Raw genomic sequence first — 26,748 nt, 5'->3', positions numbered from 1 at the left:
CCAACACACAGAGCTGCACTATTGTGGGGTAATTTGCATGATAATAAGGTGTACAAAACATGTATAATAACGAGGACAGGGGCTCTTATTAGACAAAAACAAATAGACATTGTGCGCAAAGGGCGAAACTAGTGCATCCAAATGCAAGAAAAACTGATATCACAAGCATCTCTAAATTCAGACAGTCCAAATGTTGTCTGAATAATGACAGCATTACATTTAGCATGTTTACACAGACAAGTGGCATACACTGTTGCACAAATGCTGCAAAAAATTTCAAAAATTAAACAGATATTAGGCCTAACTGTCTCACAGCAGAACACGCAACGTGAGAACGCAGTTGCACACAAATCAGAAGTCACCAAAACAACGGGGAGAACAAACGAGGCGCAGGGCCAACACCTGTCGCTTTCTTTGGAGAAGGGCCCTTAATTCCCCCGGCTGATTCAGTTTAGGCCGAGGGGCCGCCAGCAGCAGCTGCCAACTGAAGGCATCGCGTTACATCCGCCAAACAGCCGGGTAAATCTGCTGAGGCTCGGACATAAAAGCCAGCAGAAAGAAGAATGGGTAGGGCAGAAAACGGGAGAGATTCTGGTTATTGTCACACAGAGACGTAAAATTAGTCAAAAAAACCGGCACGACAAGAATTAAAACTACAAATACACAGCACAATTTTTGAATTACGAGGTCACTTATTTAAATTTAGATTATTTCATGCCTTATTTTGAGTAAAAAAATAAATGAAAGCGTAATATCACATTTCAAAATTATAACTTTAATAGCCAAACATTAAATGAACATAAAATCCAGTTAAGGGTATTACTCTAACGACCTTTTCTGCGTCTGCATGCTCATGAAAGTTATCCTACAGCTGGGTGAAAGTGCACGTTGATACTAACAGGAGGGGAAAAACAGAGCGGTCGGTCCCCCTACCCAACAAATTGTCTGATGAGAGCCCGTCCAGCTCCTCGGGGCGCAGACCAGGGCTGACCGCAGACAAAGGGAGTGCGCGCTCATTGGCTCGGCCGTGTGCGCTCTGTTGTCCACCAGCGAGAGCAGCACAGCCCCTATTCACATGTTAATAAGCCCCTATAAATACTAACAACAGCCACTCAGCGCCAGCAGCACGTCTCAGTAGGATTGCACAATAAACGCAGGGCGCCTCGCTTCGCCTGCGAGTTAGTCGATTTATATTTTTTTTTCTGCCTGTAACCGGTTCCGTTTGCCAGCTGCCCCTCGCGAGGTAAGAGCAGCAGTGGGAGAAGCCCCAGAAGCGGCGATCCGACCAACATGGCCCCCTCGGCTCGGCCCCACAACACCGGACTCGGCACGGAAGAAGATGAGTCCTACTACGGGATTAAGAAAGCGGACAGAAAGGTTCGCAGTGATTGTGGAACTTCGAGGCAACACTTGGCAATGACGCACTTGACGCGCCGCTTTAACGACGCTGCATCTGCACTGCTTTAGGACAAATGTTTAGCTCGAGAGGAAACCTGATTATTTCCAAGTTAATTACATCCTATATTTATATATTTAATCAGAAAGGGATACCTTGTATTTAGGCATTCACTATGCGCGTCCACAGATGGACGCATCTGTCTTTGAATAGTGACTTTTCACTCACTGAAGTGTGATTTGTTTTTTTTGTTTTTCTCTGTGCTGCTGCAGACCAGGAAACCTCTGGTGGAGAAGAAGAGGCGAGCTCGCATCAATGAGAGTTTGCAGGAGCTGCGGACTTTGCTAGCAGATACAGACGTGAGTATACACACGGTGCCTCCGTTCAGCTGGCACTCTGACGTGACGTGGAGACAGGTCGTGGACCTGGTGGAGCTCACCTGGTGTTTTTTTTTTTTTTCCCCCCCAGTTTCATTCCAAGATGGAGAACGCAGAGGTGCTGGAGGTGACGGTGAAGAAGGTGGAGGACATATTGAAGAACAGAACACAAGGTCTGTTCAGATTAATTCAGCCCTTACACATCAGAACCAAGATACACATGCAGGCCAGTGGAGCAGGGAGTGATCCTGTCATAAGGGGACCCACATGTTACAATATAGAAGTATAATTCAAGAACATCAGGCATTTATAGTCATTATCATTCTGATAAATTGACAGGTGCTCATTTTCTTGAGCTTGAAAACGAATGTATACTTTAACTGTGAAGCAGCCTTTAAGTAAAAGGCGACATCAAAGCCATACCATAATATTAAAATAACTAAAATCCCATGTGTTATCCAGTTTCATACTGTGAAACTGATATTATCAGAATGTGTTATCCTGCTCTAAATATCAACTGAAGCGAGCTGACTGCTCCAAGTTTGAAATAAAGAGAAACATGTACTATTGAAAAGAATCGGGGAATAAATGATTCAATTCAAGCTGCAATTCAGAGAAAGATGAGCAGGTTCCAGTTCATTCTGTAACTTTTAAGTCAAAAGTTTTATGTATTCTAAAATACTCAAAAGTTGAAGTCTTCCATTCAAAATTTAACTTGGTAAAAGGACATTATCAATAAAACATATTGTAGTAAAAACACGTATTCTGAAAAACTGTCCATTCCACAGGTTTATATTATAGGTTCTATTTATTATTGGATTATTATTGTTGATGCGTGAACATGTAAGCAGCATTTTGATGTTGCATGTGTATCTGGAGCCATTTTGAATTACTTTGCTGCTTGGGACATCTTCACCTCTAACAATGCATCGTATTTTATAAGATAATAATTCAGTTTGTATGAAAACGTTCGCAATTAACTGACTAAAAAGTATCAGTTTCAGCTGTTTAGTACTCCTGGTGAAGAAAAAGACAAATATTTTGCTGTGAATATAGAGCAGAGGTTGATAGAATGTGAATCCTTGTTTTCTATTATTGTATTGGACCTGGAGCTGTGTGGAGCTCTGGCGCAGTAAGTGACTAAGGTTTAGTCATTTTCATTTGTCTCTCCTTCCACAGAAACAGACACACTGAACCAAGAAGCCAGCGAGAGGTTTGCAGCCGGCTACATCCAGTGCATGCACGAGGTCCACATGTTCGTGTCCAGCTGTCCCGGGATAGACGGCACGGTGGCAGCCGAGCTCCTCAACCATCTTCTGGAGTGCATGCCCCTGAACGAGGACCACCTCCAGGACGTGCTCATGGACCTGATCACGGACACTCCCGGCAGCAACGGCAGCACTTGGCACGGAGGCGACGACGCGCTCTGCACGACTTTGGCTTCTCCCGGAGGGAGGAGCCTGTGCAGCGGCTCGGCCTCGGCCCTCTCCCCGGCCCCCTCCACCACGTCCAGCGAGGACTTGTGCTCTGACCTGGACGAGACCGACAGCGAGCACAACCAGAGCTCGACAGAGGTCATGGAGAACAGGGAGGCCCTGAGCATGCCCACCATAACCTATCCGGAGTCTATGTGGAGACCTTGGTAGGGGACTTGGATGGGGAACAGTTGGGATATGTTGAAGCAGGGATTCCAGGATTTCTTTTATGTGACACGGAAGTCTCCAACTGAAAAAAAACAAAACAAAAAAAACCTTCACCCAACACCATTTGTGTCTGGATCATTTTTGCACTCATACGACCCTCAAGAACACTCACCGCGAGCATGGATTTTCTTCTGGACCACTAAACGCCCGGCACTGATGTCCAATATTTAGATCTGTTCTATTAATGACAGAAGGAACAAGTTAGCCACCGACTCTTTACACGAGAACAGATCATCACTGTGGATTTTTTTTCTTCACACATCTAAACCCAGAAAGTTTAAAGCCTTTCCTCGTTATCCTGGGAAATGTAGGAAATCAGTAAATGAAGCAGCAACTGACAATTCACATTGATGGAACAACATTTGCTAAAAAAACAACAACAACACTCCCGAGGTGCTTTGGATATCACAAAAAAAATGCTCAATGTATTGAAGGGAAGAGTTTTCCTTCACCTCATCGGAGGTTCCCTCCAGCTTGGAGCCACCTTTCACTCTCAGTAGTGACACTCTGGCTTGGAGTCATCTCTTGTGAGTTTGTCTTTACACTTGGAGAAAGAAGCAGCCGTCCCCTTTCAGAACACTTAGAACCCAACAATGGACAGAAAAGGAACAGCTCAGGATGTTCACACTTGTTTTGTCTATAAATTTATAGACTTATAACTCTGTATATTTTGTACGAGGAGAAAAGCTCTTTTTAGAAACCGAGAAATTTGACAATGCCTCCGATTAATATAAATATTTCTATTGTATTTCAGAAATTTCCGTAGTTTATTGGACATGTAGCCTACTTATGAATGACCACTTTATGAAGTAATGGTGTCTAGAAATGTTTTGCAAGTCTGATGTGTGAATTTGCTGAATAAAATACTGTCACTGGAATGCTTTTGTCTGACGTGACTCAATGCCCAATAAAAAAAAAAAACCATTGGTCAGTCGATACATTCCCCTTTTTATTAGAATATTTCCATTATCATCCACTTTGCATTGTGGGGCGTCAAACTCTTTTCCAATTTATTGATATTTAAATGTACAATGTACAGGAAAACTAGAAGACGATGTACTCAACGTACTCTTTTCTTCTGACTAAAACAGCCTCCCTTCTCAGATCCGACCCGCAGTCCCTTCGCACCTCGAGGACGCGCGACGCGTGTGCGCACATGAAAGAGTCGCACCTCTCCAGCGGGAGTCTTCACACTCCCCTCCGTTACAATGACCGCGGTAACAGATGTCTGTTAGATCCTGTCTGGACCAGCCATCAGCTCAACCACGGAGACGCACCAGAGCAGCGCGGCCCCAAGTCACAAGTGTAATAAAAAAACAAAACAAAACAAAAAACCCCGGGAGTAAATAACCGCTTCCCACTCGCGTCCCGTCTCTCAGGACAGGTCAACTTCGACCTGCGTCTAATATTTGGGGCGAAAATCACACGTTGATCATGTCGCTCGTTGTCAGATGAAGCCGGGCTCTCGGCGGAATAAGCTTATTATCAAAACCCAGGGAGGAGGTGGAGGAGGTGGAGGTGGAGGAGCCGAGTGTGAACGTCGGAGGAAACGCATTGAAATGGGAGCAGGACGAGGGACACGGTGATCAAAGCTCATGGAGGAGCGTAAAAAAAAATTAAAAAAAATCCCAAAAAAAAAATCGGCGGAGTTGAAAAGACAGTAAAAGGGGATCCATGTCGGCGCACGTTCTTCAAAGGGACAGGCCGGCTCGCACGCGCACAGAGCACGGCGCTGTTCCTCGTGACTTTTGACTGACATCGAGACACCAAAAGACATCGGAAGATGGACGGAGCCCTGCTGCAGGGCAAAATTAGCTGGTTGAAATTTGGGCTGCATACACACAGTCCTTGGAGATGCATAACATTTGAGAAGTCCTACGTTCAATGGATGTTTTTTTTTTTGACATTTTGGGAGATAACTTATTGGCTTTCAGGCAGACAAAGACAAACAGACAAAGTTGGCACTTTATGGTGCGTTCATGAACCAGGAAGTGGTAAGTTTCGAACTCCAGCTGGGAAAATACACCTTAATGAACTAGAAACATCCAACCAGGGGATCTTATTTGATTGGCTCTGTTTGGTTCATTTAACTTAAAAAAAAAAAAAAAAAAAAAAAAAAAGTAAGTGTTTTCGGGGCCTCTGTTTTACACAAGTAACATACAGGTGACCTCTGTCCTAAAACAGTCCAGTGGTACTCAGTGAAAAGAAACACTTCAGTGTGGACTTGTACTTTGTATTGTGCGCGTTCAACACCTGCTGCTTACTCGCCTCAATTTCAGCGACTTGAAAAAAATAAAAAAAATAAAAATAAATCGGTTGGTAGCCCCTCCCCTTCCGCTACGTCACCAAGATGGCGACCAATGAGGATGAAAAATTATTCTCATTAATTCTTTTATGCACTCAAAATAGTAAGTTTAAGTACGCACAAGTATGGGCTAATGAATTAGGTTGTTTAAAACATTTTTAGTTAAAAAAAATAAATAAATAAGGAATTTACGATTAAAAGGTAATTTATCCAAACAATCACATTTGTTCCATTTGAATAAGCAGAGCCTGCTAAGGCAGGCTAGTTATCCTTTAGCATCACTGATTTATCTGGTGTTACTTTTCTCTCTCTATTATAATCAGATTCAGCTTTGGCATTATTTTTGTAATTTCACAAATATTATGTGCGATATTGATTTCTAAAATACAAGAAACAGGAAATTTGCCGCAGGATATCTAACTAGGAAGACTGCATGATATTTCACTGTCTAGTTTCTTTTGGCTTTGTATCTCCCAGACTACACAACTTAGTGGCGTAAAAGTCAGTATTTTTCTCTTAACTAGGTAGAATCCAAGCATGAAGCAGAATCACATCTAGAAACTAAAATATTTGGAAATGTTGGCCTTTTAACGCTAAATTTGATTTTTTTTTCTTTCTTTTCATTCCAGTCATTATAGACAACCTTTATTTCCTAATATCAGTCAGGCCCTGTTTCAGACATAGTAATTAAATTACAACAATAGTGTATGCTTGTCCATAAACACATTCATCATGGTCATTTTGGAGTGCAGTGTACCTTCTATCCCTGTTGTGTGCATGTTTGAGAGAAAGCAGTTGTGTAAATGTGTGTGTGTGTGTGTGTGTGTGTGTGTGTGTGTGTGTGTGTGTGTGTGTGTGTGTGTGTGTGTGTGTGTGTGTGTGTGTGTGTGTGATGATTTTAGAGATGATCAGGTGAATGAAATCACACACCCCTTTCATCGAACACACACCTCAACTGAAATCTGAAATAAAACGTTCACCTACTCTTTTAAGAACAAAATGTCCCTGCTACAAGCTGTTAGTAATGTGAGAAATCAGGCGGCACTTTAACTCACTTCAAAAACATCGAATACATACTGACCGTGTGTTTGCGTGTACAGAGCAGAGTAAATGTCTGCGGGAACAATTCCCGCCATCAAACCGCCGCATGTCACCGCAATCTGCTCACTGAAAACGACAGATGACAGGCTGACCACGTTACCACATTCAGTTTTTAGCGGGGAAAATGTCAATTGACTTGGACTTGTGAGACCAAACGCATCAGCTGTGGGTTTGTGACTGTGCATATGAATTCCCGGGTTAAAGGTCAATCCAGCGCAACAGTTGGCGTGAGGGGAGATTCAACGGCGGAGGCGAGCATATGGTGCTGAAACAGATCGCCGGGGGACCCCGGCATCCTCCACTGCTTCTCAACTGTCTTTGACTGTGAGAGAACAATCACCTCTTATCGAGCAGCAGCGTATAGCATACGTGATGTTTCACTTTTAATTTGTTTCTCAAATTAAAATAAAACTTTGGAGGGACCTGAAATAATAGATTCATTATTTCATTTGCAAGACAATGCGTGTAATTTAACGGGAAAGTTAACCTACAATGTTATATCTGACTGTCAGATAAAAAATTTTTTTTTTTAAACTATCCTGATGGTGAACTTTGGTGCTGGAGTTTGTATGTTTTAGGGCACGAGTCGCACCAGAGACAAAAATAAAGTTTATCTCAGCAACTGCTGCTTCAATTGAACTATTTCATCCTTAAGTTTACATATGCAGTAAATTAATGGAGGATTTCTTTAACTGTTTTTAAAAAGTTTTTCCAATTTAAGCAGCTGTTCAAAAGACAGATGTGTGATGGCCTGTAGATTTGTCATTTGCCCGGTGATTTAATCCAGAGTAGAAAGAATAAATCAGACAAGTGAGCTTGTCACATGTCTTGTACACGTGTTTATTTCCACATAGTGTACATAGTACTTGTGCCCTGTTGATGTTCGTGTGCAAAGAAGACAATTGCTGTATTTGATCCCGACATGATTCTGAATCGCCCGTCGGTGTGAATGCGAGCGTGCGTGGTCTTTGTTTCTGTGTATTTCTGTGTTGGCCTGGCGACCTGTCCAGGGTGGATGGATGGGTGGATGGATGGATGGATGGACGGACGGATGGATGAATGGATGGGTGGATGCTAACATTTTACATTCTAATTCTTTTCAAACTTTTGAAACGGTTTAAGTCCAAAGTTTGCCATGAATTAAAAATGCAGTAGTGGGCGTGTGTCCGTGGGTCTGTTACGATGTTTTAGATGGCTGCACAGACGGAGCAGTATGTATGGGATGAACATGCTACTAAAGCCTGAAGACAAACCGTGTTGACATGCACACACATGTGCAACTTAAGAGACAGATATGTCCATCTGCTATATGTGGGCAACAACAAACTTAAAAAAAAAAAAGGTATTTATAAATAATCAGGTACAAAAAGGTACAGAAGAAAATAAATTGTTTAATGTTGTAATCATTAAATTCCCAGTGAAGTTTACAGTTTCAAAGTCACCATCTCCAAGTATTCTGGGTCCATTACATCATAACCCTGTCATCATTTGTGACATAACTTTGTCACAAGTTTGTCAAAACAGTTTTATAACCAGATTGTCAGGATCCATATATACATCTATATACATCTATATATATATATCTATATATATCTATATATATATAGATATATATGGATAGATAGATCTATCTATCTATATGTAGGTAGTAGACAGACAGAGACAGAGAGAGAGAGTCATGTGTGAGGGAAGGTAACAACAGTCAGAACAAACAGACGGGTTATATTTCTCTGGTTTTTATTACAATATTGTTTCCATGTCTCAAACAACACATCTTCCCACCTACAAAAATGCACAGAGCTGTGCTAGTTCAACATACCGCAGACTCGTACGGTGGCAATGAGACAAATTTACATGACCATACATCAACATCATGTGCCTGTACCGTGTGAATGCATTTACAGATCAGGGTGCTTCCAGCAGCCCACCGGTGTGTCTTAAAAAAAAAAAAAGGATTCCCTGTTTGTGAGGCCTTCTGAGAAGAAGTAAGGCTTAAACATGACCCGCTCTCCGCTGCTTTGCACATCACTGCACAAGTGTAGAAATTACATTCTGGCTTTCTGGTCGGTTCATTCATTCATAAAGACAGAAAGCAGAGGGAGTCCGTCAACCTCTGCCGGTCTGAGGCAGAGACCCGTCCCTCCCTGGAATAATCGAGTGTCTGACCGCTCCGTCCATTGCGCTTTGCCCTCGTGCACACGTTCCATGTTCTGCTTACAGTAACATGACCTGGGATTTCTTAGAGGTAGGGTTCATCCCCAGTCACACTCAAAAACTCTTTATCTTCGTCAGATAGATAAAACACACACAATAAGAGAAAAACAAATAGAAAAATAGAACAATAATAATACAAAAAAAAAAAAAAAGTTCTGACAAGTTTGACAAGAAATTGAAATAAGTCGGTGAGACGCTCTTGGTCCAGTCTGTGTTACATTCACAAGCCCTTCCCCAACAGTTTCTCTGCTTTAGCACCACAGTTGTTCCCATTTCTCCTTCTGGTCGCCTTAACTACGCCGAGCCAGTGCGGGTCACAGTTTCCGAGAATACTTCATGTCAGACGACGAGGGGCCTGCACGGCCGCCGACCAACTCTCCGACCATTTCCTGCGCAACCCAGCCTCCACGAGAAGGTTGCCGAGGAAACACGGAGGATCACCCTTACTTTGCTACACTTGTAATGCTGTTTTCCCACCGCCGGCTGTACGTTTGCTGACCGACAGCTTTCACAGTTCTCATGGAGCCATGCTGCTGCTGCTGCTGCTGCTGCTGCTGCTGCTGCTGCTCACACACACCGGCAGAGACTTCTCATCTCAGTTTTGTGGTGTCAGCCTTTTAAAGGCTGTTAGTTTCTATTTTTATTTTTTTTCAATCCAGAAAAATAGATTGTCATGAAAAGAGAAACAATTCTCTGAAAAGGATGAAAGTGCAGACCATGTGATTTCACACGATGTATAAATCCTTAAAATAGAACGCATTTGTTCTAAAAGTGATATTATGTTGTCGAGCTGCACCATATCAAGAGGAGAACATCACTCCGCGCTGTTTTGCAGTGTTCTGCAAAACATATGGATATAAATTTGTCTTCAAAAAAAAAAGAAAACTTTATATTACTTACAAACACAAATTGAAGGCGTAAAAGAAATTCGAATCCAGAGGATCTTGAGTGTTTTAAACACATTTCTTCTTCAGTGATTTGCTGCCTCGAGTTTGAAGATTGACCTCGCTTTCTGTGCGTCACGGTTTCCCATGCTGACTGTTTTAGACTTAAGAAAATTGGGTTGGCAGTTTCTTCATCTGTGTCTGCGCCCCCGTCTCCGTAGCACCCGTGCTTGCTTTAAGGTCTGACAACACTTGGGAGGTTTCATCGTGAAATGGACGAGCTAGCTCCAGTTTTGAAGTGACTTTAAATGTCCTGCAGAGTTAGAACTGTTTGTATATTGTCTTTCAGCTGAACTGATTTGGCTTTAGCGTTTAAAAAAAAATCTATTCTAGATACATTACCTACAAGGAAATAAATAAGATACTTTAATGAATAGCTTTTTGTTATGTATCCGATTGTCACCGTTGAGGAAAGATAAAGTCAGCCTCCAAACACTCAGGTCCGAGGAGAGGAGTACTATAAAACAAATCCTGATACTAAAGTGGGAGGCCCCGCCCATCCCTTTGACCTGGTCTGCATCGTCCAATGAGCACCACCACACAGTTCCTGATGGGAAAACCACAGGGATTCTGGGGTTTGAAGGCGTCGAATAGGACCACGTGCCAAACCAAGAAAACACAAACATCATGTCGGCAGCAGCATATTGTAACAGCAATGCTGGGCTGCTTGTTGAACACAGTCTTAAATAGTTCCATGACAATTATATTGTCAACATGACATCTTTTGAAATCGAATATATTTATAAGGTGTCTGTTAGCCATTAACTTTCTTTTAGAATAAACACTCTGCCTCCGACGAAGAGGAGGGGATATATTTACATACAAAAATGGAATCAGGTCATTTCAGAGACAGAGTGTGTGTGTGTGTGTGTGTGTGTGTGTGTAACATGGCAAAAGTACTATGCAAACCCCCCATAAAGCACTGCTGCCCCCTGTGAGGGTGCATACAGAACTGCACTCCAGTGGCAGTCCTACATCCAACACACACACACACATGAACACACCAGCGACACACATCACAACTATCAAGCTGGCTCCACAGACCTCTGCTTGTTGTGTGTGTGTGTGTGTGTGTGTGTGTGTGTGTGTTGTCAGGATGCTCAGGCACACAGCTGTTTGTCTCACATCCATAATGAGTGCATGTCTGTGTGTCTGCATCATGAGGGTCCATGGCTGGTCGAGTGTGTCCCGCCCGTTGGCCGTGTGTGTGTTCAGGAGCCTGAGTCCGGTTGAGGCTGGGACTCCTGTGATTGGCTCTGGGCGTTCTGGCCCTGCTTGCTGAGCTCCTCGCCCAGCTCACCCATGTCCATGTCTGGCAGGTCCTCCTGAAGGGGCGCCGCCGCCGCCGCCGCCGCCGCCACCGCCACGTCCTCGCAGTACACACACTCCTGAACACATACACATGATGCTGTTAATGACCGTTCCTGCCACACTATGCTGAACGGGCTGTGACCAGTGCATTGATGCCAGGATGATGTCATAGTCAAACCAAAACCCACTATTAGATACAGCGCCTTACTTTTGAAAGGAAAATCTTGGTAGTATTATTTCAAAATTACTTGATAAAAACGGACTCACAGTAACACAAAAACTCTCCTCTGGAATGAACCATTCCAACAGTAAGAATGGTTAATAATATCTCCGTTAAATCAGAGGTCGCTACATTCAGAAGTTAAAACCAGAACAATCTATAAATCAGTCCCAACATGCAGCCTAAATATTACAGTCAGATAACACAGAATGATGATGTACAAATGTTTGTTATTTTTTTGGGCACCAAATTTGATTAAAGTGTTTGACCTAATTTTCTACCAATCATTTTGGGGGACGGTCACAACTCCTAAATGGATTGATACATGTAACGAGGGGTCAAAAGATTCACACATTGTAAGAAATAATGTGTGGAATCACAAGCACAGATCTAACACAACAAAACTCTGCCGGAACTGAATCGTCTGAGAGGGAGAGAAACACACCCTTAATGTCCACTACATGATTTTATAGTGTGTAGGGCTGGATATTATTCAAAAAGTAAAAAAACAAAACAACCAATACTTAATTTATCTGTTCAAGTTTGTTAAAAATCTACTTCAAGACAAAGATAATGACATTACACATGCAGGAGAGAAGGGCCAAGTGTAAAGCAGGCTGTTCTCTGTCGCTATATTTAACAGAGGTTCCCTAAATGTCTCACCTGCAAGTTATTACTCAATGTCACAATTAACAGATGTTCCTTAAACGCCTCATATGTTGTCAGTAGGCGCCCAAGTAGAGGCCATGTGTGGTAAACGCTGTGGTTCGCTGACATTAATGAGATTCACTCCTGCGTAACTGTAGCAGAGGTTTTAAATCAAAAGCGTATTAGTGTGGATTCAGGTATTGAAATTTGGAACCGAATGAGTATCAAAACAATTCAGTCCGTGCCATAATAGTATTGCAATGGTGTGTAAGAGATGTTGAATTGAAAAGTGACAATATTTAGTCTACAATAATAAAGTGCAAAACTAACCCATGTACCTTTAAAGTATTAAGCCTCAAAAAGCATGAAGGAAAATAGAGAAAGTCTGCTGCTGATCTCTGAGATACGCTGTGCCCGTCTGTGTCCGTTCCTCACCTTGACGTTGATAGCGGCAGGTAGACCTCCCCTCCTCATCCAGGGGTGCTCCTCCACCAGCTCTCGTCGCTGGTCCGAGGAAAAGTGAGGCTGGCTCTTCTGCATCTGCCTCAGCCTCTCCTTGTCTTCTCGTAGAACCCTCTGAATGTCCCTGTTTGTCAGGAGACACACCGATTACAGTTTACCAACTACACAACAGCTTTTTAACCATAAAATGTGTTCTGTAATGCAAAAAACAAATTCTAATAAATTCTTAAAGTAAATCTGAAGCCAGCTGGTGACTCACCTGGATGGCATCTGATATGTCATCATGACCTTGTCGTCAGCATTGGCCATCAGCAGCCAGAGGGGCTCCTGTCGAACATATTTGATGAAATGCTCTCCCTCCCCTTGTGTCGAGACTTTGGCCTGCGACTTGCCGCCTTCAGAACCTCCTTCGCTCCTCATCTTGGCTTTGGCCTTGGGGTCGTGTTCCAGAGAGTCAACACTGCCGAAGTACTTGCTGGTGTTGCTGCTCCCTATTCACCGTTTAAGAGGGACATGGAAACAGTCAAAACATGTACTCCTTATAGGAAACGCAAGGGTCAATGTGGGGAGAGACTCTTTACTCAAAGCCGGATGTTCCTCACTGACCTGTTCTGCTGCCAGACGCTCCACTAGCTGAGGTGCCACAGCCGTTGTAGCCTGAGCTCGATCGGGAGCCCATGGAGCCAGAGGTGGCTGATCCGGTCCCAGAGTGGGAGTCCTCCTGCTCCTGCAGCAGGACGTCCAGCAGATCGCAGGATGAGGAGTGACCGTCGCTGTGAGCTCCATCTCCTGGAGAGTCCAACTGAAACACAAGGAGACGAACCATCAGAGCTGAATCCACACACTTCACTGACGTGTTGCGACACACTTTACGTAGATGTTTCTCTATGTTTGTGAGTGAGTGAAGCTTTTGCAAGACACAGCATTGATGCTAAATCAAAGTTACGATGCCAGTTTAGCACTGGCTTTGTTGTGTCTCTCACCTGTCTGAGAATATCAGTCTTGACTGTGCCTCCATTCTTCTCCCCTGCTCCCGACATTGCTGCTGTGCTGCTGCCCGGGCCTCCAGCAGAGGGCGCTGTGCTGTCCTGACGCTCCACAGAGCGCTGCCCTTCCTCCATGCTCAGCAGATTGAGCTGCAGGGGCGAGCTGCAGCGGGACTCGAACAGCGGCGGTGATGTGGCGGGTTCCCGCGCCCCCGAGGCGGGGGTGGAGGATCGTGATGCTGCACCCTCTCGGGGCTCAATGGCGGTGGCTTTGGGAGGCTCGGTAGCGAGGCTGTAGGTGAAGGGTTGAGGTGGATAAGGGGCTTGAGCCACAAACTGAGTCTGCACTGGGAAAGAAGGCTGGGCAGCAAACGGCTGCTGAGTAGTGTAGGCAGTCTGCGGGGGCTGGAATGGCTGCGAGGTGGTGTAGGGGGTCTGAGCGGCCTGGAAAGGCTGCGGGGTGGTGTAGGGGGTCTGAGCGGCCTGGAAAGGCTGCGGGGTGGTGTATGGGGTCTGAGCGGCCTGGAATGGCTGCGGGGTGGTGTAGGGGGTCTGAGCGGCCTGGAAAGGCTGCGGGGTGGTGTATGGGGTCTGAGCGGCTTGGAAAGGCTGCGGGGTGGTGTAGGGGGTCTGAGTGGCCTGGAAAGGCTGCGGGGTGGTGTAGGGGGTCTGAGTGGCCTGGAATGGCTGCGGGGTGGTGTAGGGGGTCTGAGCGGCCTGGAAAGGCTGCGGGGTGGTGTATGGGGTCTGAGCGGCTTGGAATGGCTGCTGGGGGGTAAAGGCAGTCTGCACAGGGAATGGCTGCTGGCTGGTGAAGGGGGGTTGCGTTTGAGTGGTGTAGGCTGGCTGTGGGGGCTGAAAGGGCTGCTGGGTAGCGTATGCAGGTTGCGTCTGGGTCTGATCAGGGAAAAACGTTGGTCGAGGAGCAGCTCCCAGCTGCCCTATCTGACCTAACTGTCCTATTTGGGGGAAGAGGTAATTGGGCAGCACGAGAGCCACCACAGGTGTAACAATGGGTGCAGGAAATGGAGTCGCAGTAGGCGGGGCTTGAGTGCTCTGCCCTTCTCCAAAGCCTGTGGAGTGAGAGGGGTCGGGGTGGCGGGCCTGAGCCGGAGCAGCAGGTGTTGGGGGGTAGAGCGGGTATGTAGGCACCATGGTGGGGTAGGAAACATTGAAAGCTGATTGGGAGGCTTCTGATGGGGACCACGAGGTCTGGTTGAGACCCTGGAGGGGGGGCCGGGGTTTGCGGTTAGACACACCGCTGTCTGATGAATCAGGATGCTTCATCCGGGGCTTCTTGGACTTCCTGTTGCGGTTGCCCCTCTTAGCAGTCGTCTCTGGTCTGGTGGTGCCCTGTTTGGCAGCACCTCTTGGTCCCGATGACTCTGAGAGGACACATGCAGAAGTCAGGAAGTTGTTTTTGTTGATAGAAACGTATATACTGTTGCTGCGAGTGAACTAGAAACCGCTTTTCAAAAGAGCTCAGACCTGCCAATAATAATGTTAAATATATATTTTGTATACATCTTTTAAGAAATACAGAATGAAGTCTGGTGTGAGTCCTTTAATATAAAGACGAGTTTCAATCTAAAGGAAAACTTTATGTTCTCTGTGTTGGATTTAATTTTATAATTTCTTTTAGCCTCACGCTACACCTGTATACCACACTGTTTTCAGATAATGCAGAAAGACTGTGTTTTCTGTACTTTAAATCATTTCGATCGATACAATTCTGCTGCCTACTCTGGCTGCTCCATTAATATTGTCATTGATTCGAATTTGAGCTTTGAGAGCATGCAAAGATTGCATTTAAACATATTTATATTTTCATAAGACTCATAATTTGCACATTTAAGTCTAAGGTATTAAGAGTTTTATTTACAAGCTGAAGTTGGGTATTGTGGCTTCATTGTTCATGTGCAATACAAATTATATCTAAAAGTCTAAAAGTTCATATTTATAGTTGAAAAACTAAAAGCAAATGAATTAAAAGCACTTTAGCGTCATGTGGTAACTATCCATAAAACTCGTGTACCTTCAGCTTTGGCCGGACCTCTCTGCTTGTGGAGATATGTGGAATAGTCTTTCTGGAAGGTCCTGGTGTTGCGCAGCTCTCGGCAGCGGTTCAGGAAGGCCTGCTCTTCTTTCTGGGTGTGTGCTGCCAGCACCTGCTTGGTCAGTCCCAGCCTCTTGTAGGCCTCCTTCTCTTGGCTGGGTGGAGACACCGTGCTGACGGGCGGGGCGGGGGCCGCCGGACTCTCTGCAACATCCTCAATTATCTCTGTAGCACAAAGCAACGACACAAACATCGGTCAAACTAGATGAAAATAAACGTAATGCCATCCCAAGTAGGTTTCTCTTTGTGCTTTTCCATCTCTTTTTTTAAAAAGGATTGGACATAAGACACCCACCAGACTCTGGCTGAGGCTTCTTGTCTCCCACGTGGACAATAGTGCTGCTGTAGCTGCACTGTGAGGTGATGGACACCACGCTCTCTGCCTTACTGGGCAGAGTGAGGGGAGCCAGGGAGCCTCCCACCACAGCCGCTGCCCCAGATGGAGGCTTCTTAGGTGCTTTCATGTTTGACAGGCCTGGCTGGGCGTCTAGCATCAAGGGATCTAGATAAGGAGAGGGAGAGCTTCTCTGGTTAGCTTCAAGCCTAGATGATCAGAGTCTATATCAGCAGAACCTAAGAGCCTGAGAGAGATCTAATACCCTTGATGATGTCTGTGTGTGTGAATAGCTGCATGATGTCTACATGCCTGTGTTTATATCCTGAGGCACTTTCATACCGTCTTCTGAGCCCTTATTGTCATCATCGGAGTTGGAGGAGAACTGGTACTTCCTTTTCACTGTGATGGGGACATTACAACTCTCCAGATACCTGAGAGACAACAACAGGTAAAATCAGGGAGTGCACGTTGAGCAATAAGCGATCTTATATCCACCACCGTTCATGAACACAAAACACCGTTCCTCACCTGATGACACTGTCCAGACAGCTGATCTGCTGGTAGGAGCAGACAGACTGGTCTCTGCAGGTTAAATCCTCCATGCTGGCTGCAGTGCCGTCTCTGACCTGCAGACGGGGCGCCGAGTCCTTCAGACGCGACGCTGCGCTCCTCTGAGCTGCCGATGCTGGAGGGACAGCAGGAGGAGAAACACGTGAAGCAGGCAGGTGGGTGAGCACAGAGCATAACACATCTGCTCTCTTTTTGTTCGATTTTTAATCACTGTTCATCATTTGTAACCACCACACCAAGAATCTTTTCTATCTTTCTTTTTTAGACATTTTGAATGGAGTTCTTTGGAAAAATTGGGCGTGAGTAACATTAATTTCTCCTATATGTGTCCAACCCTTGTGTTGTATTATAGCCCTATAGCAGGTATACAAGGTAACCCATGCTAAGAATAAACCTGCTCCCTGTGATGTAGTTTGACAGCAGAATATCACAGGTTTGGCCGCATGGAACTGAACTCACAGTCAGCGGTCTTCTTCTGCTCAGGTTTGGATGGCGACGGTGAGGGTGAGGGGGAGGAGGAGGAGGAGGACGGGCATGCCTGAGCGTCCTGGTTCTTCAGCATGTGGACTCCCTTACAGATCTCTTGGAAGGTCCTGGGGGGCTTGGTCTTGCCCGTCTCCTCGGCTGTGTTCCCTGCTGTAACGTTGCCGTTGCTGTCACTGGAGGAGCCAATGCTCACCAGTTGCTCATGGGAACCATTGCTGCCATGACTACCATAACCACTGGAGCCCATGTTGTGGACCGGCTGAAAAGAGAGAGGATGTTACAGGAACTGACGAATGCCTTATGCGTGTAAATAAACATCTCAAGTGTGTGTGTGTGTATATACATACTTGGAGGAGCAGCCGGTGGATGTGTTCGCTAATTTCCTGGATGTCTGAATCCATAATCTTCCCTCCGTGGAAAGCCGGAGCTGCAAAAACGTCTTCGTTCACAGGAGCCCTGCAACACGCCGACACACCGCTGTCATCTAGCGTGCCCTCAGTGGAACATATTCCAACATACTGATACTGATGCCCAAAAAAAAAAATCACCACGTTGGGGAAACTCACGTGCGAACTTTGTGCCTGCCGATGACGAAGGAGACCTTGCGGCTCCAGGGATTGACGAAGCTGGACCAGCTGGTGTCGATGGTGACGTACTCCCCGTTTCTCGCACAGAATCGGATCGAGGACTGGTCGAACGGCTGACCGGCGTACTGCAGGACTGTTGGACACAGGAGGTGGAGTGTGTGAGCGAGAGAGACGCAGAGCCGAGCAACATAAACAATTTAATACACAACCCAGATGACCAAATTATTGTTCTGGAGGGAGGCATTTATTTCAACATCTGATAAAACATAACCAGCCTCATCTCTACTTCAGGAATGCAAGTAAGACTTCTTACTCTTGCGATGTACAGCCAACATTAAGGGTCGGTCACTTGGGTGCAGATTGAGCAGCACGGGGGTCCCGATCAGGTCCTGAGGGAGGTATCCCAGCAGAGGGACAGCCCTGGTGCAGAAACAACAACAACTGTTACAGACACAGAAGTTCACACACAACACGACAAAGACACTTCTGTCAGGTTTATTATTGGCGGGCTGAGAGACCTCACCTCTCATCCACATCCTGGAACACACAGTTAGGTGTGTGTGTGGTGGTGAAGATTTGCTTGTCAGAAGGGATTCTGGGAGCTGTGGAGAAGGAAGAAAAATACTTGAATTAAAAATGGTATATTTGGCACTTCAGATTAAAAGCATTATTAAACTCACGAGAAATCATGAATCTGTGATAGAATGCAACTAAAACCTAAGCTAGAAAATAAATTTAAAAAAATTAAAAAATTGCATCATGTTAAGTAATTGGTTCAGGGCTGTTTTTGTGCTGAAATAACAAGGCCCATTATTGCACCAAAATAGGAGCTCAATCTGGTTAAAAATGTGTCATGTAAGTACCTTAATCAGATTAAAGCGGATAAGTATAAAAGTAGTTTAAACCTTTTTGTTTAAAACGAGAAGGCTTATAAACAAGAGCGTTCATAAACCCGTCAAATTAAAAGTTCACCATGATAAAACTCTACTGCTGCTGCAAATGTTCCATAATTTGGACTCAAATATTTTTCTGGAAGGAAACGTTGTTGATGGTTTGAGAGTCTCACTTTCATCTTATTGTCTCTGAATAGTTGATATGAACTTATATTAAAGCTTACCATCTGTGCACCTCCTACAGAGGAAGTGTGTCTGGATAAAGCTGCTGAACAAGCTAATAATGACAGCGCCAAGCCACCGATGAACATCTGTCTTTTTTACTTTTGTTTTTTGCTATGGGGTGAATTATTTGCTACTTCAATGACAGTGCAGTGAAACGAACCCTATAAAAAGTGTGTGATGCCGTGTGTGCATACCTTCATATCCGGAGTGCACCCTCTCAGCCAGCAGGAGGCAGCAGAACTGCTCCTCACCCAGCTCAGCGTCCTGGACCTTCATCAGGTAGGGAGTCATCCGGAAGGGATAGTACTGGAGATCCCCTTCACGCTCCTTCCCACCACTGCAACACAAACACACACCGTCTCAAAGAACTGCTTCCTTACTTACTAAAGGGTTTTCAAAATAAAATTCAGTTTGCCGAAATTTATACCATTCTTCCAATAAAATTGCCATCTTGCTTTTACTGTAGGTATAAACTAGTATATGTAATTTTTTTTTGTAATTTTTAATAGAGAAACTCCTCAGTAAACAGGGATAAAAAGGTAGATTGATACGTTCTGTTGTCCATGAGCTTTTTATGGGTTAAACAACAGCTCCTTAAAGCTGGATATCCATTTTACTGTGGTAATGATGTAACAGAGGGTTTATCTAATCAGAAACACTCATTTTAACCCTTTTAGTTCATTTATTTTCACAATAAGCACCTAATTTTGATTGTCCAAATAAATAAGTAAAAGTGGATCTTGCATATAAATGCTGCACATAACTTAAAACCACACTAATACGACTACTATAATGATGTGTTGCTAAATTTATGATATATCAGGCCAGTACAACCACTTCTCATTCAAGCGATATATTATGTAAAGATATGAAATTATATTCCATTTCGAATGACCAATTAAAGTCATGTTTTGTAAATTGTAGCTGTAATGCTCCGTCTGGCCACCAGGTGGACAAACAGTCCAAAAGCTCTCAGCTGCCCTGTGCTGACTGGCAGCTTGTTCCAGCAGTAAACTGTAGATCAGAGAGCGGCTGCTGTCACTCACCTGATGCGGCAGAAGAAGGACTTCTCCTGCATGCACTCTGTGGGAGACGACTCTGAATAAAAGACAGGGAGAAGGTGGGATGAATATAGCGCCAAGTGAATTAGCATGACGCCTTCCATCTTGTTTGTTTCTCATCCCACTATCCCAGCTATGCAGCAGAAGTGTGAAGATTCAGAGTAGTAAAAATACAATACAGCTGCTCATCACTTAAAGAGCTGGCATCACATGACTGATAACAGCTCCCAGAGGTCTCAAAATGGGTACTCTATAAACAAATCCTACAATTACTAGTCAAAGAGCTGAGGGATCATCATCACTGCAACACCCTAAAAAAATATAGTTCACTAATTTGTAATGTCTCATTTCATTCTTAATGCATGCTTGATGTTAAAAATGATTTGTAAACCTGCACCCCCTCCAGATTCCTGGCCGGTGCTAATAGTGGTAGTGCCCGTGGGATGAGAGCATCTACTAGGGGGTTACTGGGTACTACATTTCAGACAGACAGCTTTTAGTCAGTCTGCTTTCTCAGTTTAAGTAGTGAGGAAGTGGAATTCCACATCAAAAAACATTAGAAACTCAGGAAGCTTCGTAGTGTTTAAAATCAGCGTTGAGTTTAGACTAAAGTCAGCACAGATGTGTCACCACCAATGAGTGCCTTGTGTTTCTGTATATATCATACAGATTTTGAATGGTCACAAACTGATTTGTATCGAAAATGTATCCAGGAGGCAATTAAACACCTTTCTGTCACAGTGTCAATAATAACTTTTAATAATAAGCTTCTCTTCTTAGGTAGTAATAACGGAAGGGCTCTTGCACTGGCTTGCATGAAAGCGTGACAGGCGTACCGAACAAACCATGTAGCTCGTCACTGTCCAGACATGTGATTATGTCGTCAGCAAATATGTGACAGGTGCAAGTGAGTGTGCGGGCATTCATTAATGTGTGATTAATCATGTTAATGAAATATGTGCTACATGTGTGTGAGCATGTGTGTGAGCATGTGTGTGCGTGGGTGGGTCATGTGAAGGAAATGGATGCTTATGGTCTGGCTCGTGTGTCACGTGGGTTCTCCATGTGAAGGTTACATGGCGATGGAGCTCTACCCTCCACGTTCACGGTGCCCCGCCCCGTGTTGGGCCCACTTACAAGAAATCCAACCGTTTTCACTTGATTTTAACTCATTTTAAGTGAGAAGAAATACAAATTGTACTTAATACATGGGTATATCTTTTTTTTGGTTTTTACACAGTTGATGTGCTCGTGAATGGCCCTTACCTGCTCCGGTGCACATGCTCCATGAGGGCAGGCGGTAGGGCGTGGTGAAGCTGTAGAACACGCTGACATCCTGAGGCGTCAGGAACTCCACAAACTTGGCGTTGTGGAACACTTCCTGGTTGCAGTTCAAGATGGACGACGCCTGCTCCGAGATGTAAACAATCTTCCCCGTGATGAGTGACACGGCGACGGCAAATATATCCTGCAGGTAAATGAAAAAGTACGAACAGGTCGTTTAGTACGTGTGTGGTGGGGCTTTTTACATTTTCCAAAACACTGACAAGATGTTTATGATGTGCATAAATGTGAAAGAAAGGCATTCTAGTTGAAAAAAGATTTCAAGTTTTGAGCAAAGGTTCCGTTGCAGGGATATCATTTAGATTCAGATGGTTTCGGCGCAGCGTGGGCGTACTTACAGTGTTTTTGAGCGTGTATTCCGACGTGATACTGTTGATTTCCTCGATGGTGTAAGATGATACGTCAAAGCCAGGTGGCTGACTGTCATTAGTCATCAGCATCTGATAGTACTCCTCATTGGCTGCAAAACCGAAGCAGTACGGATCAATGCACACATCAGATCGATAGAAACGCCACCTAATCTTTAGTTATATCAGTAAAAAGGTCTGTTTATCTCATTAATGTAACGTCGCTCGTACACAATATGAAACGTGTGCAGTAAAACGGTGGCAACAGAAGCGAGTCTTACCTTTCACCTGTTTGACGCATCGCAGAGCGTATTTGAGCGTGTTGACGGTGCTGGACTTGCCCTTGCTCCTCTTTTCCGACGGTAAGTTCATCTTCAGCTCCTTGATGGTCTTCAAGAGCTCTTTCTGGGTCTTAGCTTTGGCTGACTGTTCGCTGCTGCAGTGCGTAAATGAGACAGATACACGCGTGTCAAAATAAGGAGGTCCCACCAGCGCCGTGACACTCTGACAAGACAGATCTCCAACACGGGGAGCAGAGCAAAACATTTTAGTCTCAGTGGGACGGAGCTGCAGCGGGCAGCTTCAGAGGCGTACCAACCTGCAGCCGCTGGTTGAAGGGTTGTCCTGCTCCGAGCTCACCAGACTGAAGGCGTTGGAGCTGCTTGGTGGGGAAGGGCTGTGAGAGTTGGAGCTGCAAGAACAACATGTCGTGTTATTGAAGGTGCACAGAAAACCCAGAACACAGAGCACAACATACAGAAAGACTAAACTTGCGAAGTGAGTCAAGGACTTGGTGTCCAGAATACCACAAACAAACACCATCTGAACCCCCTTTATAAAAAACTGCTATCCACAGATGGAGAGTAGCCAATAAGGTCTCTAGTGACTCGAACATTTCTGTCCCTGGCTCAGGACAGGGAACAAGTTGTTACACTGCTAAATGGAAACAAACCATTATATCTGAACAGGCTTATTTATTTCATTTTCAATAATATTTTAAGAGAATCTCTTTCAGTCTAGCTGTTCCAGGAAGACGGTGTACATAATAATAATCTAATCAAAGTCAGCCTGTGTAAAAGAAGCCCAGAGGGAGTGAAAGAGCATTTGTCAGCTAAACAAAGGCTTATCAAAGTGGTTCTTGATAATAATAACTAAAAGCAATATAGGAGAAAGGCAAATAATAACTCATACGTTTAGTTCTCACTTCCTCTCCTCAGGACTTTCTTGTTAAAGAGATGTTCATCTCGATGTTTCATCAATGTTTGATTTAATACAGATTAACTGAAAAGATGGTATTAATTAACGTCGCCCTGATTGACCTTAAGACACCAGCAGAAGAAATCATTTGTTAAAGAACAACACACTTCTTTGAATAATGTTCAGTTCAGTGTTTTTCTTATGTAAGCAATAAGTAGTCATCTTAAATCTTCCTCAAGAGGGATTGCTTTTTTTGGGGATTACAATAAACACTGTTTTCCTCCACCTTCAACAGTCACTAATGAATTGTAACAATGACTGAAGTCACCGTAACTCACGCAAGAGAAAATGGCCCTTTGACTTTAATGAAGTGTACTTCCGTGACCTAGATGGTCTGCTCCCCCATGGTGGTGGGGAAAAAAAAACGTACTTTGCCATGATTCAGTTGATCTGATGCGCCCTCACCTCTTGTTGCTTCCGGAGGACTCCATAAGAGCAGAATCCTTTTCATTTCCATTTGAGCTGCCCACAGATTCGTTGCCGTGGGACTCATTGCCGTGCGACTCGTTACCATGAGATTCTGTCCCGCTCCCACTCGAGCCGCTGCCACCCATCTCAACATCCTCGTGTAAAGGTGTGCGTGGTCGCTTCCTGTCGTCACGCGGGGAGCACGGCGAGGCCGAGTGCTCGTGGCTGCTGTCGCTGCCCTCAGAGGCCAGTCCTAAGTCCGGTTCGAGTTCAACCCCATCCCGCCCGCCACAATCCTCGTTGTAACTGCTGGCCATGCAGTGAAGTTGGCTGATGGAGCCGCAGGGAGCGCACTGCTCTTCCTCCATCTGAAAGACGACCCTTTCCCAGTTACGTTCACGCCTGTCCAGGGTTGAGTACCGGTAGTGATTCGGATTGCTATCCTCAGACATGGGACGGTCCAACGGGCAAATTAAAGGAAATTAGGTTACCTTCCACATGACAATGTCATGAAGAGCATAGCAGTGGAAAGCAAATGGAGTTGATGCCTCAGGAGTGGGGATGTCGTCTAAAAAAGGAAACGACAACAGGTAAATTACTCATTCGATACAGTGCACTTCAATGGATAGCAGATCAATAGTAAAGAAACCTGGTCCTAAAATTAGAAGTAGTCAGTATGGATTATGACAGACCATCTTATAAAACACAGTAGCCATCACTTTGATATGATCAGCCAGTGTCGCCTCCATCTCAGTGTTTTTAAAAGTCAACCACATAAAAAAAAAAGGGCAGAGCAGCACAGTTAAAGTGATCGCACACAAAAAAACATATTCACACCAAGGCTGCTGCCATCCATCTTTCAAAAGGTCCACACGGTAAATAGGCCATCGTTTGCCCTTTCCAGGAGGACTGAAGCCCCAGATCAGTGCGATGCAGTTACATTTTTCAAAAGAGATTCCTCACATAAAAGGTGAGTCCACGGAGATGAAAACACGGCTTTGAAGACACAAACAGAAACCTTCACCTCTTCACATTCAGCACTGATACTGATGTTGGAAACACAAACTGCTCTAAAATAATGTTCACTATTTAAGTCTTCTCCTCTCCTCTGCAGACGACTGTTTGCTGGCCTTTCACAAATAAACGGATAAACAGGTCGGACACACAAGAACCAATCTCTGGGGGGGAAAAGGCTCATCATCACAAATAACAGCATTATCGTTAATGCCAAGGACAAAGAGTCACAAACACGTGATATGTGATGATGCATTGTCCCAGATCAAGTAAAGAAAGCCTCGTGTAACATTGTGCAGTGCCACCGAATCAATAAACAATATAAAACAAATGTGTATAGTCCCTTAAGTTACACATGGTGCCTATTTCATAACATGATATTGAATAATCAGGCAAGTCATCTTAGATGACCCATGCCAGCTTATAGGTAGTCACAGTATGGTGATAAGAAGAGCATCCACGCTGTACATACAGGTGGATTTTCACTTGCTAGTGGAAAACCAATAAGACTGTTGAGAGGATGCAGAGGTTGTAAAAAAAACAACTTAATTGTTCTAAAAGAAACCAGATAAAAGTAAAAGAACAACAGTTTTCATTATATGTGCAGCCCCCCTCTCCTCCGACGGGCAGTAGTTGGAGCTATTTATATGTCCATTAAAGCCCAACAGGTTCGGAAGCCAAATCCAAACTATTTCACCGTTTTCCTGCTCTCCAGTATCAGGTTGCAGTTATTTATGTAAGTGAGCACATTCAGCAGCTTGTCTATTCTTAACTCTTTACATAAGCTATTTTACATAACTGATCAAAGTTTATTTCAAAGAAGGTTTTTCATGTTTTAATGTTCTACAAAAAAAACAAAAACAAAAACTTTCCAACCACCCACACGTTCATTCACTGCCACTCTACAAGATGACCCACTGAGGCAGCGGCCAGTTCTGAGGGCACTTTCTATTGGCTGCTGCAAGGGACCAATCAGGAGAGAGCACAGAGTTACAACAGGTTAAAATTATGTCAGCCAATCAGAGGACACTCTGGACAGCTGGCAGGTAATAATCAAGTCAGCAGACATTCACACTTATTAGTACTTCATCTTTATATATAAAAAAAGAAGCTCCAGCCCCCATGTGTTTCAACCACAACCACATATATCACGTAAAATTACTCACATTAGATTGTTAACGATGCATGAGCCACAAGCTTGTTATCATTCAGATGATTTACTGCATGCAGTACGGTATTAAGGACTTCAGGAGCCAATAATGAATCCGACAAAGTATTTAAAAGAGGAAACAAACATTAACTAAACAATAAACACATTGCTCTCCAAATCTTGTGTAAACAGCTGATAATTGCTTACTTGTGACTGTAATGCAAAACAAACCTGAAATTAAACTGCCAGAGGAAACTTTTGAACAATATCCTGTATCTTTAACTGTCCAACTGCTCTTTAAAGCTGCAAACATGCATGTAATACGTTTACCAGAGACCCCTTCATCCATTAACTTTACAAGAAACACCAGCAGTCAAGATAGTCCAAGCGCTGAATTACACAATCCCTTTACCCATCAAAAGAAATCTTAAAACTCTCCGAGATACAGACGCACGCAGGCAAACATGTAACTGTGAAAACCGAGCAGAGGAATGAAGTAATGAAAGGGAACTGGCTCTGCTTCCAGCTCAGCCCTGCCTCAACTGGAGCGCCGATTCAGCCAACACACCAGCACAGATCTCAGGCATTATACAACCCTGCTCCAGTCACATGGATTTAGCCTTGTTTCGTAAAGCCACATGCTTTCACTTGTAGCCGGCTACTCTGAACTGCATTATTTAATCAAACCTGAGACAAAAGAAAAGATATTATTAGTCATACATTTTGACAGGGAAAAAAAAAAATTACATTAGTCCAATATTTCTGGAGGAGAATAGAATAACTACAAAGACACTATATATGCCGAGATCATTCATATTTCCAGTCATGTTAAGACCTATTCCGGTGTTTCATTAAAATCACATAATCTGAGTTATAGCACAGTATCTACCACAATTACCACTCTATTTCCAGCAAAACTCCCGGTTACTTTCTGTGTACATGGATGCCACACATTTGTCATAATTAGAAGTCAAAAATCAACTCAAGGGTTCATACGTTTAATGTGATTATCCTGTCGACCTAATGTTCACAGGTGCACTGTGGCCAGGCCAAACACTTTTCTATACGTGTGGTCAGTAGGCCTCTAAGAGGACCTTTAATTGTCTTGAGGTGGAAATTCAACCTACTTGCTTACTATTTCTTACCAATCTTATCACTTATCATGTAGATGCAAATATGTACCGACATAAATCTACATAATATATAGAAATAAAACCTTTTACTCGGGTCACAATTGTAGTAATAACTGTGCTCAACTTGAAAACTTGATAACAGCTACTTTTATC

General features: G+C 44.1%; 2 protein-coding genes across 2 annotated transcripts; one reads left to right on the top strand and one right to left on the bottom strand.

Annotated features, from left to right (window-relative positions):
• The first annotated feature begins 1,045 nt into the window (after nt 1-1,045).
• On the top strand, nt 1,046-3,853 carry her13 (hairy-related 13). The gene is made up of 4 exons (XM_069693178.1): nt 1,046-1,377; nt 1,669-1,755; nt 1,865-1,946; nt 2,953-3,853. The coding sequence occupies exons 1-4, from the start codon at nt 1,291-1,293 to the stop codon at nt 3,417-3,419; spliced, it is 723 nt and encodes a 240-aa protein (XP_069549279.1). The 5' UTR covers nt 1,046-1,290; the 3' UTR covers nt 3,420-3,853.
• A 5,101-nt stretch (nt 3,854-8,954) lies between these two features.
• LOC138617755 (period circadian protein homolog 2-like) lies at nt 8,955-25,833 on the bottom strand. The gene is made up of 22 exons (XM_069693049.1): nt 25,694-25,833; nt 23,296-23,866; nt 22,232-22,324; nt 21,915-22,069; nt 21,625-21,746; nt 21,209-21,410; nt 19,928-19,979; nt 19,076-19,218; nt 18,287-18,365; nt 18,077-18,183; nt 17,743-17,896; nt 17,524-17,632; nt 17,150-17,435; nt 16,649-16,805; nt 16,460-16,551; nt 16,079-16,285; nt 15,703-15,948; nt 13,665-15,052; nt 13,288-13,483; nt 12,941-13,172; nt 12,655-12,805; nt 8,955-11,428 (listed from the first exon to the last, which is right to left on the bottom strand). Exons 2-22 carry the CDS (start codon nt 23,748-23,750, stop codon nt 11,252-11,254), a joined length of 4,803 nt encoding a protein of 1,600 aa, XP_069549150.1. The 5' UTR covers nt 23,751-23,866; nt 25,694-25,833; the 3' UTR covers nt 8,955-11,251.
• Nucleotides 25,834-26,748: the final 915 nt, after the last annotated feature.

The sequence above is a fragment of the Brachyistius frenatus genome, unplaced genomic scaffold (genome assembly GCF_029030835.1).
Source record: "Brachyistius frenatus isolate BFR_SWC_R1_liver_20210118 unplaced genomic scaffold, ASM2903083v1 Contig_1, whole genome shotgun sequence".
Classification (NCBI taxonomy): Eukaryota; Metazoa; Chordata; class Actinopteri; family Embiotocidae; genus Brachyistius; species Brachyistius frenatus.
This window is presented reverse-complemented; position numbering and strand designations above follow the sequence as displayed.

Coding starts and splice junctions, on each gene's coding strand:
- her13 (XM_069693178.1), top strand. CDS start 1,291: ATGGCCCCCTCGGCTCGGCCCCACAACACCGGACTCGGCACGGAAGAA. Junction 1,378..1,668: donor TTAAGAAAGCGGACAGAAAG/GTTCGCAGTGAT, acceptor GTGCTGCTGCAG/ACCAGGAAACCTCTGGTGGA. Junction 1,756..1,864: donor CTTTGCTAGCAGATACAGAC/GTGAGTATACAC, acceptor TTTCCCCCCCAG/TTTCATTCCAAGATGGAGAA.
- LOC138617755 (XM_069693049.1), bottom strand. CDS start 23,750: ATGTCTGAGGATAGCAATCCGAATCACTACCGGTACTCAACCCTGGAC. Junction 21,747..21,914: donor ATGCGTCAAACAGGTGAAAG/GTAAGACTCGCT, acceptor TCGGTTTTGCAG/CCAATGAGGAGTACTATCAG. Junction 15,053..15,702: donor AGGTCCGGCCAAAGCTGAAG/GTACACGAGTTT, acceptor GTGTCCTCTCAG/AGTCATCGGGACCAAGAGGT.